This window comes from Haliotis cracherodii, unplaced genomic scaffold (genome assembly GCF_022045235.1).
Source record: "Haliotis cracherodii isolate W230 unplaced genomic scaffold, xgHalCrac1.p SCAF_1, whole genome shotgun sequence".
NCBI lineage: Eukaryota > Metazoa > Mollusca > Gastropoda > Lepetellida > Haliotidae > Haliotis > Haliotis cracherodii.
The window spans coordinates 44,499,165-44,513,810 of NW_027266264.1; the positions used below are offsets into that span (position 1 = coordinate 44,499,165).

At 40.6% G+C, this 14,646-nt stretch overlaps 1 protein-coding gene across 2 annotated transcripts in view; it reads right to left on the minus strand.

The window, feature by feature from the left end:
• LOC139478191 (myotubularin-related protein 9-like) overlaps window positions 1-14,646 on the minus strand; it is a 247,404-nt gene that overhangs the window by 155,228 nt on the left and 77,530 nt on the right. For both annotated transcript variants that reach the window (XM_071260560.1, XM_071260568.1), the window contains exons 4-5: window positions 11,685-11,836; window positions 2,208-2,336 (exon numbers count right to left, since the gene is read on the minus strand). In XM_071260560.1, coding sequence (XP_071116661.1) covers window positions 2,208-2,336; window positions 11,685-11,836 — 281 coding nt within the window. The remainder of the gene's footprint in view (window positions 1-2,207; window positions 2,337-11,684; window positions 11,837-14,646) is intronic.

Sequence of the window (14,646 nt, forward strand, 5' to 3'; positions counted from 1 at the left end):
TTACAACTTCTGTTTACCCCCTTCCATAGGGTCCTCTTAGCCACATACCGTGACCGCGCCAAATCACATTTTCACAGCAACAATGATAATATTTTCTTCTGTTTCATTTTTGGCGAGTCTACACATCTAGATAAACATATGTCACGGTTAACTTTCAATGAGAAAATATGTCAAAAATGTGAAAACCTATTTCCATTTGCATAGTTTTCCTTTGTTTACATCACATGCTGTCATCGAAGCCACACAGAGTGTGAGAGTTACGTTCATTTTGATGAATAAATATATTTTGTCATGCACCTCACAGTCTCAAAGTTTTAGTAGCATATCTATATAGTTATACAAAACAATATGCAAAGCCCTAGTCTGTTCTGATTTTAGCGTTTGTTTAAAAATTAGAGAAAAGTCTGGTCATGTGATAGGCTATGCAACTTAGCCCGTGGCAGTGGTGTTATGTGAAGTTATGTTACTTCTAAAAAGTCGCTATATGGCTGAAATAATGCTGATGCGATGTTAAATTTTGACTCACTACTTCTAAAAATGACAATTAATTAAAAACTATAAGTAACTTTTGAGACATTTGCATATATTGTCTTCAGAAAATGTTAATAAATTTATTTCAGGTGGGTAGTTTTAAATTTTTTATTCCCAAGCTGGATATATCGATTGTTCAACTGATGGCATTTCATGACCAGCAGAATAGCTGAGAGAATTAACAACAAACATGTTTTGAGAAAAAATATTTCAAATTAATTTTAGAAATGAGTAGATGTGCAGTTGCATTGGCCTTGGATTGGGCCCCAATCATTGGGGGTTCTCTCATAAGAAGAGGATGTCTGTTCTAAATCTAAAGATTTTATATGTGTGATGACAAACAAAACAGGTATTTATGGCTATGATGTTATACAGGTTGAGTATTCAAAGGAATTATACTCTTTGCAATCTGATATATCTCTTGATAATCTGATATATATATGCTTGGCCTGGAAGGTATTTACATAATTAATCAACAGTTGATATTGTTTTCATATGGTTGAGTTTTAGAAGGAACTCCACAACTTTTTATGATGTATGTAAGCACCGATGGATCAGGGTCCTGAAGATAACATAAGTTCATGTTTCATCTAACTCCTAACAAAGGACCATTTGAGATGAACACTGGAATACTAAAATTATTCCTTGATTTGATATTGAAAACTACAATTTAGATAAGATCTATGATCACTTTCACACAAACTTTCAGCTCCCTGTAGAGACAAAAAATGCAGCAACACTAGAAAATAACAAAATTAAAGGTTATAACTGGATGAAAACAAAAATATACACAAACCATATCATATGTTATAAAAAAAAAACATACTTGCTGCATGTCAAAGTTCAGTATGATACACACAGAGATAGCTGAGGTATTGCAAAACGATACATGGCAGCAAATGTTAAAAAATCGCATCACAATTGTAGTTTCAGAGGAGATGCCGAAATTGCAAATGTTAACAACAGACGGATGGACAGAGGACAGACAACATGCCAAGTCCACTTGACTTTTACTCTGATGAGTCTTGGCTGATGACAAATTAATGACACTGTGTCATTGTATAGACTCTACTGATCTTCCCCCATTTGAGCTAATAAATATCTAAAATGCCCAAATTATTTGTTCAGACAAACAACATACTCGCAATGACTATTGTATAGTTGGCAATAACCTCTCACAACTCAAGGCCTTGGTTTGTATTGTTTGTTGTTTAACACCACACTCAGCATATTCCAGCTTCATGATGGTGGTCTGCAAATAATTGAGTCTGGACCAGACAATCCAGTAATTGACATTACTAGCATCAATCTACGTAATCGGGATACATTGACATGCATCATCCAAGTCAGTGGTCTGACCACTTGATTCCATTACCCAGTAGTCGCCTCATGCAACAAGCATAGTCGCTTCTTAAATTATGACAAGCACGGGTTGCTGGAGACCAGTGTTAGAAACTGGCACTCGTCCTATTGTCCTTGCCAAACTACCCAATAGTTAGGGATCATAAGATCTAGTAGAAATTTGCCCTTTCTAACGGTTTTACTACATGTTATCATTAAAAGGAATAGTGGACTAAAACTGTTAGTTTCTCTCGCTGTGAATTTTAACCCAGATCTTCACTGGTGCAAAGATATGGAGACTTTGTTTCATGGAAGCACATGACCTGTCACATTACCTTGCTGTCTTTATGATAATAGCTCAATACGGGGAATCTGCCATACTGACGGAAGGTTGCTGCCTTAGAGACAGTTTCATCATCTACTGATTTGGGAACAATCAATGCCTGTGGGTAGGATGAGCACACCTGCAACAACAAAGGAAACAGACATTGTGTATATGTAACCATGTTCTCATAGTCAGATTGTGCATTCACGTAATGTTCCTTAACTTCTTAAGTGGCGACAAACACCAATTATCAGGACTGTACAAGCACAGTTGCAACATTATCTACCTGGTGGTAATACATCATTCTCCATAACCTCCAATTTGATCTTGTATAACCAGGGTATTTTGGTACTTATTTGATATTTACTTAAAATATAGATGGATATTGTATAACCAGGGTATTTTGGTACTTATTTAATATTTACTTAAAATATAGATGGATATTGTATAACCAGGGTATTTTGGTACTTATTTAATATTTACTTAAAATATAGATGGATATTGTATAACCAGGGTATTTTGGTACTTATTTAATATTTACTTAAAATATAGATGGATATTGTATAACCAGGGTATTTTGGTACTTATTTAATATTTACTTAAAATATAGATGGATATTGTATAACCAGGGTATTTTGGTACTTATTTAATATTTACTTAAAATATAGATGGATATTGTATAACCAGGGTATTTTGGTACTTATTTAATATTTACGTAACATATAGATGGATATTGTATAACCAGGGTATTTTGGTACTTATTTAATATTTACGTAAAATATAGATGGATATGAGAGAAGGGACTGTACAGGGTGAGGGCATCACCCACAGGGTAAATGATTATTGATTTTGCTTCCCTTAGTGATAGAGATAACTTTTTCATTAGTAAAATGAAATTAGTAGAATCTAGTCTTGCAGTGTAAGTATCAGAGGGGAAATGAATGGATGGAACAAATTGTCAGTCTTGAGATGATCGAATATTTTTTAGTACTACTGCTTGATTGGAATGTCTGATTAACATGATTAAGTATCTTTTCGGTGCCTTCCAGTCTGACAGAGTGTTAGGTTTTTGTCATAAAGAGGTTGAATTATGAGTATGTTATTATGAGTACATGTATATCGGTTGACCAATGAGTTAGGAAATTAGCTGAAGGCTTGGTTAAGAAAGGCTTGATAGAAAAACTGATTGGAACGGAAATTGGGGTTCATATGGAGGTGAGCGTTAAGACTCATTTCACATGACGTCAAATATTATTTCGGTGGGAGGAGCAAAAATTATCATCAATAGTATTTAGTGAGTTGTCCGGGAGTGGTGCGGGGATTCGGAAACTCACGGCTGAACAGAGCGGTTCTCTCTGTAGATTGGAATTCCGGGTCAGAAAAGTGGTAAAGTTAGAAAAGCTATCAGGCTCTTCATACATCACCTAGGTATGTGTTGTATTTAAGTAAGACAGGCCACAAGAAGATAACTGAGGACCTTGTGTATATTTGCCATAACTTCTATCTTCAATAAATGGACTGGAGCACCCATGTTGACTTGTGATTTGAGAGCTACATCATCCCAAGGACCAAAGAGTGGTTAACTAGAGAGAGTGACCAAAGGTAGAAGGGTATAGTACCCGACACATAAGGTTACACTTGACCTTTCACACATTTCATGTTGCAGATGTGTTGAGATACAGGACAACACATGATTTAGCATTACCATATTCGACCCATTAAGCGCCTAGGGTGCTTAAAAAAAGACAGAAGGGGTGGGTGCTTATTGGGACCAATTCAGAGTCAAATTGGCGTAAATTCATCAGTAAGCCTTACCGTATTTTCTTGAGAATAGTGTGCAAATTTTTTCCAAAAAACACAGCTCTGTAGAAGGGGGTGTGCATTATACACGAATTAATGAGTTTTGATGTTTTTTCCCCCATGGAAAGACATTACTGTGAGCGCATAACACCGGAAATACCATGTCAACAAATCCATACTGAAGTTTGCAAATTATTCATGTAAATTACACTGTCTGGCTATAAAAAGTATTATTAACAGCAACCACGGTCAGATTACCGCTATTGATGCCTTGAAACGAACTTTAGTTGACAGAGAATGTATACATATATCATAAATGCCATACTTTGATTCGTTAAAAGTCATATTTGTTTTTGTTGGACGATTTTATGTCAACACGTAATTCTCGCGATCATGCGATCACGTGCACGGGAGCCTTGACGGTGACTGGTCAGACTGGTTCCATGTAAACAATAATACCCGGCAATAGCGATCAGCTGCTTCGCTTAGGGTTATTATTATTTTAAATATGTTTAGTAAAAGCTGCATCTTAATTAACAAGACATTGGAATATATTATTCCTGATAAAAAAAATAGTTTCAGATACAACTTTTGCCGATCCTTGCATTTAAAATCCTGTAAAAAGTTATATCACTGGGTGTGTCTTGACCGAATCACCGGTAGATTCCAAGAAAACGTGTGTACAGCTTATTCTGTGTCCGGCTTAGTTTACAAGAAAATGCACAAGGTAATCTTAATCCCTGGATATAAAACAATGCACATAGTCTTATCAAGTTTATACATGTATTTTTCTTATTGCTGTTATCTTATTTCAATAAATTTGGTACAGTGGGCATGGTGCAGTCGGGGGCTTTGGTTTAACACCATGCTGGTGTGTGTACGATACTCTTGGCTGACTGCCTGCCTGAGACATTCTACCCAGAACCTTTTTGGAAACACTTTCTATACTAATAGAAGAGGTGCAGTGCAGATTTTGATTTTGATATGTGTATTTTAGGAAAACATATGATTTCTTTAATGTTTTGAATGAAGATTTATGTTTTCAACATTTGTGTGACCTATAACTTGAAAACAATACATGGATTCTTTTCCAATTTAGAGTAGTTTTTTATGCCAACAGGAGAAGTGCAGTGGAAAGTTTGATTTTGATAAGTGTATTTTCTGAGAAAATTATGCTTTTTTATGTTTTGAACTTTGAGTTGAGGTAACCCTTGTTCATTTCGGTGTTAATAGCTTGTCTGCCTATGTATGATCAAAGAGCATCATGGTATTACAGTCCATGCCACCTTCCCAGTTTTAGCAGTTTTAACAGTTTAATGACTTGGACGGGTGGAGGTAGCACTGCTGAGACTTTTTTTCAGACATCAAATCATTGTTTGGGGGAAGGCAAACATTTTCTTACGCCAGAAATATGTCCCTTTCCTTGTCATTTTATTATATTTGTGTCATTGTTTTATTCTGTTACCAAGGCACAAGGAGAGACCATGGATCATCCCTGTGATAAGTTCTTCTGACTATTCATTTAAGGACTCAAAAGGCTCCTCAACCACTCAGCCAAAGTTCAGACTTTAACAAGTAAATGTCACCTAAACCAGAATTCTATTGTCATTTTGTTGCTGTCATCATATTTTTTAATGGATCAAGGAAATGGATCATAGGACATCTGATGCATGGACTATTTTGCTTGTCTAAGTGTTGCTCTCAGTGCTGAATGTATGGGGTAAGGCCAAGAAAAATGTTTCAATTTGTGCCGGGCTTATTGTCTGTTTTTATTTGCAAACTCGTGGGAAAATCATATATCTTTTAATAGTGTTGAAATATTTGTGAACCATTTGCACATAGTCTTGAAAATTGTTTTGGAAAGTAAATATTATATCACCAAATTGTACACGTAATTGAAAAAATATGAATTTTTTCTTGACCATATTTCAAACTATATATGCCGAGGTACCCTGCCAGAAGAGAGCGCATTTCATTGACATGCACTTTCATGGATAGAGTTCAGAGTGAATTCAGCTTGCAGAATCTATTGCTTGTTACCTGATGTCTTAACTACATTGGTACAAACATTACAGGCTGCCTAGGAGGTAGTCAGGAATAAAACAGGCATAATCTAACGTTGGGCCAACGTTGGGTCGGCAGTCAAAATGACATTGGGCCAACTATGATAGCCAATGCTTGCCCAAAGTAAGTGATAATGTTGGCCCAATGTTAACCCAACGTAAGACTGCTATCTGGGTGGCCAGTACAGATACATTTACTGTAACCTTGACCTCTGCCAGTACTGTCTAGTTATGCAGGACCACTGGCCACTACAGATACATTTACTGTAACCTTGACCACTGCCAGTACTGTCTAGTAATGCAGGAACACTGGCCACTACAGATACATTTACTGTAACCTTGACCACTGCCAGTACTGTCTAGTTATGCAGGACCACTGGCCACTACAGATACATTTACTGTAACCTTGACCACTGCCAGTACTGTCTAGTAATGCAGGAACACTGGCCACTACAGATACATTTACTGTAACCTTGACCACTGCCAGTACTGTCTAGTAATGCAGGAACACTGGCCACTACAGATACATTTACTGTAACCTTGACCACTGCCAGTACTGTCTAGTTATGCAGGACCACTGGCCACAACAGATACATTTACTGTAACCTTGACCACTGCCAGTACTGTCTAGTAATGCAGGAACACTGGCCACTACAGATAGATTTACTGTAACCTTGACCTCTGCCAGTACTGTCTAGTTATGCAGGACCACTGGCCACTACAGATACATTTACTGTAACCCTGACCACTGCATGTACTGTCTAGTTATGCAGGACCACTGGCTACTACAGATACATTTACTGTAACCTTGACCACTGCCAGTACTGTCTAGTTATGCAGGACCACTGGCCACTACAGATACATTTACTGTAACCTTGACCACTGCCAATACTGTCTAGTTATGCAGGAACACTGGTCACTACAGATACATTTACTGTAACCCTGACCACTGCCAGTACTGTCTAGTTATGCAGGACCACTGGCTACTACAGATACATTTACTGTAACCTTGACCACTGCCAGTACTGTCTAGTTATGCAGGACCACTGGCCACTACAGATACATTTACTGTAACCCTGACCACTGCCAGTACTGTATAGTTATGCAGGAACCACTGGCCACTACAGATACATTTACTGTAACCTTGACCACTGCATGTACTGTCTAGTTATGCAGGACCACTGGCCACTACAGATACATTTACTGTAACCTTGACCTCTGCCAGTACTGTCTAGTAATGCAGGAACACTGGCCACTACAGATACATTTACTGTAACCTTGACCTCTGCCAGTACTGTCTAGTTATGCAGGAACACTGGCCACTACAGATACATTTACTGTAACCTTGACCTCTGCCAGTACTGTCTAGTAATGCAGGACCACTGGCCACTACAGATACATTTACTGTAACCTTGACCACTGCCAGTACTGTCTAGTTATGCAGGACCACTGGCCACTACAGATACATTTACTGTAACCTTGACCACTGCCAGTACTGTCTAGTTATGCAGGACCACTGGCCACTACAGATACATTTACTGTAACCCTGACTTCTGCAAGTACTGTCTAGTTATGCAGAGCCACTGGCCACTACAGATACATTTACTGTAACCCTGACTTCTGCAAGTACTGTCTAGTTATGCAGAGCCACTGGCCACTACAGATACATTTACTGTAACCCTGACTTCTGCAAGTACTGTCTATAGGCCGTGGGCTAGGTATGACCCACGAGCACCCCCCCCACATCCAAACCCCACTTAATTTTTTTAAAGCCCATAAACATACTAAACATGATTTTGAATGTTAACAAGAAAAAAGTTGGGACGAACTTGTTGTTACAGCCTTTCAAAGTATGGTACCCTATATCGCGTTTTCGCCCGGTTTTGCCGTATATCACTTGGGGTCATGATTACATTTTGGGTTGTCATCTCACTAGTGATCCACTGATCTTCAAGTGTGATATACTACTGGAATCCATATATAAATACCTCTCCAATGAGGTATCAATAATTGGTATTGAGAGAATATGGACCAACCCATGGCAAATCGAACGTCATACATCCCGACGAAACTAAATTCTTCTCGCAGAAACCTTTAACCCGGTGTATGTTCTAGGTACGTGTGCCTGATTCCACTATAATCTTCTAACACATGTTCCAGTACATCTCTTGAAGTACTTCTTAACATGTGATGTTACCAGGTGAAACTGTTTTGCACAATTTGGAACAAATTTACTCTTATAATGTCAGAGTAGGATACCCAATATTGCATTCTCGGCTTAGCTACATCGGAACAACGCTTGGATGTATGCTCAGGATTTGGCTTGTCATCTTGTGTGTTATTCCCCGACCTTGATGTGTTATATGCCATAGGAAACCATATATAAACACCATAATTTGATGTAGGCTGATTATGGATCTACTTTTGGACAATTGTATAGAATACTTCTTGACAAATCTGATATCACTCACTTTTGTATGCATGTAAGACGTTCACAGCATAATGCTCGAGTCGATTTCAGAACTTTGAATGAAATGGACCTATGTGTAACATATTCAAGATGGCAACCATAAAGCTGTGCAAAAAAACTGATCATAATGTAAATGTTATTTATTTCAGCAAATATACAAATCAATTTCTTGGAGGCAGGCTTGATATTTTGACAAATTTTGCCATTTCAAGTTGAGTTTCAGACAACAGGACACTGCACACCCAAACCCAGACTACAGGAGTACCAAGTTCAAGAAGAAAATTGTGACATGGGACATTTCCAATCATTCATCATGTACAACAGATTAATGTTGACTCAGCTGTACGAAACGCCTACCAATTAGGTTCGACTGACACGCTTGCACTTTTCTTCTTGAACTTGGTACTCCTGTAGTCTGGGTTTGGGTGTGCAGTGTCCTGAAGACTATCAGTATACACCTTCAGTAGATCTTCTTCTTTTTCAGTATCTTGCTGTTGATAACTTCCGACGATTGAGAGCTCCGCCATTTCTCAGGAATCTGTATGAAACCAGTTCGGCACGACTTGTGATATTTTGCTTCACACGTAAATAGTTCCTTCCCTCTGATCCGCAGCAGGAGAGGCTCATCGTTTTGACGTTGAGCTACTTCAATGACATGCTGTCATCCACCCCGACTGAAGTTTGTGAGCCCTTCTGTTGTCCAGCTTCCTTTTGACTTGAATTTCTTTCATGAATACGAAGTACAAAAGATGCAGTCAGGTTGGAAGATGATGGGCTCATAGGATGGACGCCGAATTGGGCAGCAAGCTAGTTCCAAAGATTCAATTTCAGGTTGTTTTAAACGGTCACGGTTCATTGTAAAACGCTGATAATATTCTCTGTGATAGCCATGGGTTTCTTCCAGAACTGCCGGCAGGCTTGTACATGACACTTCCATTTTATTTGGCGTTTCTGGAGGTTCTGCCATCCTTCTGCGCTTGATCGCTCCTTCAGCTTTTCCATCTTCTCATCAGGATCTTTGGCTTTGCTCAGACGTTGTAGTGGGCCATACTTCAAGCCAGGTACGTGTATGATGCACACTGGCTCTGGATCACTGGGGATACGTTTCCGTTTTGGTTGAGATGTCAAAGCTGTCTTTGAGTTGTTCCCGGTTGTATAAGATGTTGGTCTCAGTCACAACAGTTGAACCTCAAAAGACACATAATCATGGTGATGACATTGTTACAAGGTGGGAGATTTCCCTATATATTAACTTGGGTATTCTGTAAGATAATCTTAAGTATGTAATTGGAATATGATTTCTTTCTGTGAATGCATGGTCCCTGTTCATTTCAAGCCATTCATATACGATTTGGACGATTCACATTTGGACATTTTCTGTAAATTGGAAACTTAAGTAGCTAAGTGATGTATGAATTAAATGTTAGTAAGTGAATTCATCTTTTACCTTCGGTGGTGCCCCCTGCAAAATCACCTTAACTAGTAGCTGTACTAAAACATCTGAAACTCAACTTGAAATGGCAAAATTTGTCAAAATATCAAGCCTGCCTCCAAGAAATTGATTTGTATATTTGCTGAAATAAATAACATTTACATTATGATCAGTTTTTTTGCACAGCTTTATGGTTGCCATCTTGAATATGTTACACATAGGTCCATTTCATTCAAAGTTCTGAAATCGACTCGAGCATTATGCTGTGAACCTCTTATATGCATACAAAAGTGAGTGATATCAGATTTGTCAAGAAGTATTCTATACGATTGTCCAAAAGTAGATCCATAATCAGCCTACATCAAATTATGGTGTTTATATATGGTTTCCTATGGCATATAACACATCAAGGTCGGGGAATAACACACAAGATGACAAGCCAAATCCTGAGCATACATCCAAGCGTTGTTCCGATGTAGCTAAGCCGAGAATGCAATATTGGGTATCCTACTCTGACATTATAAGAGTAAATTTGTTCCCAATTGTGCAAAACATTTTCACCTGGTAACATCACATGTTAAGAAGTACTTCAAGAGATGTACTGGAACATGTGTTAGAAGATTATAGTGGAATCAGGCACACGTACCTAGAACATATACCGGATTAAAGGTTTCTGCGAGAAGAATTTAGTTTCGTCGGGATGTATGACGTTCGATTTGCCATGGGTTGGTCCATATTCACTCAATACCAATTACTGATACCTCATTGGAGAGGTATTTATATATGGATTCCAGTAGTATATCACACTTGAAGATCAGTGGATCACTAGTGAGATGACAACCCAAAATGTAATCATGACCCCAAGTGATATACGGCAAAACCGGGCGAAAACGCGATATAGGGTACCATACTTTGAAAGGCTGTAACAACAAGTTCGTCCCAACTTGGGGGGGGGGGGGGGGGGTGTGCGCTCGTGGGTCATACCTAGCCCACGGCCTACTAGTTATGCAGGAACACCTATAGACTAAAATACCATACAACTGATAAGTACTGAAGAATAGACTTGATTGTCATCATAATTAATGTTACAACAAATCCATGAAATAACTGAAACACTCTATCTCCAAAACAACATCTTTTATACTTTTCACTGCAATTTTACAAAACAATATAAAATTCCTTGGTGCACTATCACTCTGCTACATCACTGTGTATCTAATGCTCTCAAACACATTAAAAACTTCCCTATTCCTCAAAGAAATTTGTTGTCTTTCTGTGGGATTAGGCAGTGAAGCATGCCCAATCCACAGATTAAGCAAACAGGGTCAAAGTTCAAAGAATGTTATGTTCTTTAAAGATAACCATAGACGTACATCCTTTAAATGAGTCACGACAAAGAAGTATTTCATGGCTATCTGAGCAAGTGGTACTTGGTAAAATGTCTTCAACACATCTGGCCCAATCATGTATTTCGATCTTACTATGTCACACAAGACTTTGTCAACATTTGGCATCAGAGAGGACTGGGGAATACTGTAGTGGATTTCCTCCTTTAGGCTTGCTCAAAAGGAAGGATAGATTGAGATAGTCAGCTGTGGCTTGGCAAATACTGCTTTTGCCTCAAATCATGTATTAGTATAAGGACGACTTGTGAAATGGTCTTTCAGGCCAGGTGAGCTAAGAATGGAGAAATCCTTTTGCTTAAGAAATCACAAAACATACCTGAAAGTCTTTGTTGACATAACTAAGTCTCCATTCATCTGAACATTCCTTAGAACGGCCAAACTCTGTTTCAGGTAGAAATGCTTGCCACCCATCCTCCATCACTTCAAAGCTAGCTCGATAGAAGAAAGGGTATTTCAGCGTCATGTCATCTGCAAGATAAGAAAAATCACTGTGGATATATTGATATCTGTACCATTCTGTTGGTAGGTTACTCATGACAGAACTGTCTGATCATGATATTTATTTTGCCACAATGGTAGACATGGGAGGAAGGAGGGCCAGGTCCTCACTCGGGCCAACATCTGTCCTGGGAGATGACACCATGGTGCCTGTGAACCTTGGCTATCTTTTCTTTCTAGCCGCTGTCCTGCTTAAAATGTAATTTCATCGTCTGTAGATTGATAATCAGAATTGTTGTCTATGTCTAAATTGTGACATCAATAATATGTTACATAAATTATTATGATGAAATAAAGTTTTAATTTACCAAAGCAGACTTGTTTTTGTCCATTGCTGAAGATGGAAAGCAACTGATTTTGTTATATCTTATATTTAAGCATCAACAACACAACACTGAAATATGAATTGAACATAAATTACAAAAGATTTGGCACATAAAATGGGGGCCGACTCGGTTGCTTAATGATTGGTCTCTTGTGGCCATGCTGACCCAGACAGGAACATTTGTGTCCTGGGGTAGTCCATGACCCGGGCAGGAACATTTGTGTGCTGGGGTAGTCCATGACCCGAGCAGGAACATTTGTGTCCTGGGGTAGTCCATGACCCGGGCAGGAACATTTCTGTCCTGGGGTCGTCCATGACCTGGGCAGGAACATTTGTGTCCTGGGGTAGTCCATGACCCGAGCAGGAACATTTGTGTCCTGGGGTCGTCCATGACCCGGGCAGGAACATTTGTGTGCTGGGGTAGTCCATGACCCGAGCAGGAACATTTGTGTCCTGGGGTAGTCCATGACCTGGCAAGGAACATTTGTGTCCTGGGGTTGTCCATGACCCGGGCAGGAACATTTGTGTGATGGGGTAGTCCATGACCCGGACAGGAACATTTGTGTGCTGGGGTAGTCCATGACTCGGGCAGGAACATTTGTGTCCTGGGGTAGTCCATGACCCGGGCAGGAACATTTGTATCCTGGGATAGTCCATGACCCGGGCAGGAACATTTGTGTCCTGGGGTAGTCCATGACTCGGGCAGGAACATTTGTGTCCTGGGGTAGTCCATGACCCGGGCAGGAACATTTGTGTGATGGGGTAGTCCATGACCCGGACAGGAACATTTGTGTGCTGGGGTAGTCCATGACCCGGGCAGGAACATTTGTGTCCTGGGGTAGTCCATGACTCGGGCAGGAACATTTGTGTCCTGGGGTAGTCCATGACCCGGGCAGGAACATTTGTGTCCTGGGATAGTCCATGACCCGGGCAGGAACATTTGTGTCCTGGAGTGTCCATGACTCGGGCAGGAACATTTGTGTGCTGGTGTAGTCCATGACCCGGGCAGGAACATTTGTGTCCTGGGGTCGTCCATGACCTGGGCAGGAACATTTGTGTCCTGGGGTAGTCCATGACCAGGGCAGGAACATTTGTGTGCTGGGGTAGTCCATGACCCGGGCAGGAACATTTGTGTCCTGGGGTAGTCCATGACCCGGGCAGGAACATTTGTGTCCTGGGGTCGTCCATGACCCGGGCAGGAACATTTGTGTCCTGGGGTAGTCCATGACCCGAGCAGGAACATTTGTGTCCTGGGGTCGTCCATGACCCGGGCAGGAACATTTGTGTGCTGGGGTAGTCCATGACCCGAGCAGGAACATTTGTGTCCTGGGGTAGTCCATGACCCGGGCAGGAACATTTGTGTCCTGGGGTCGTCCATGACCTGGGCAGGAACATTTGTGTCCTGGGGTAGTCCATGACCCGAGCAGGAACATTTGTGTCCTGGGGTCGTCCATGACCCGGGCAGGAACATTTGTGTGCTGGGGTAGTCCATGACCCGAGCAGGAACATTTGTGTCCTGGGGTAGTCCATGACCCGGGCAGGAACATTTGTGTCCTGGGATAGACCATGACCTGGCAAGGAACATTTGTGTCCTGGGGTTGTCCATGACCCGGGCAGGAACATTTGTGTCCGGGGGTAGTCCATGACCCGGGCAGGAACATTTGTGTCCTGGGGTAGTCCATGACCCGGACAGGAACATTTGTGACCTGGTGTAGTCCATGACCCGGGCAGGAACATTTGTGACCTGGGGTAGTCCATGACCCGGACGAGGTATCTGCAATATCCTGGGGTCGTAGTCATGGACGTAGGTGAAGGTAATGACCTGGGGTCGTATGACACGGACTATGCTGTAGGTATTGCCCTTGGGTTGTGTATTACACGGGACTTAATGAATTTAGCGGGGTGAAAAAACAAAACAAGGTGCAACCAAGAGCCCCCAATGAAAGGTTCTGTTCTGATAAGTGAGTGGCGTGGATACATGAATACTAGCAGTACTGATGAGATGAGTAAAGATGTGACTTGTTACTAAGAATAGACGCCCAGAACATGGAGTACCTGGTCCAGGTAATGGTGTACCGGGTGGTGTTTAGGCATAAGCATGGAAATAAACAATGGTAACAGGAGAAGATATTTCCAAGGCATATGTCACCATAAATCTGGAAGGACAACGGTCTAGCTTTAATTTGTAATCAACTGGTGAGTATAAGGGGTCGAATGAATACATGAGTCATCACAGTTTATGTATCCCGTTACTGAATGTTAATCACACCATAGTAGTAGTCACGAATGCGCTTACACTTCTGCTACCTACAGCACACACAGAGAGATCTGTGCCTGCTTGATCACGGTCTTTGGACTTGGTGTAACTGTCTGATTGCAACTTGCCGAATGTTTTCATCAGGTGATCATCTATTCTAGCTTTGGCAGCTGTGGTAGTGGCACCTATTCTGAACGA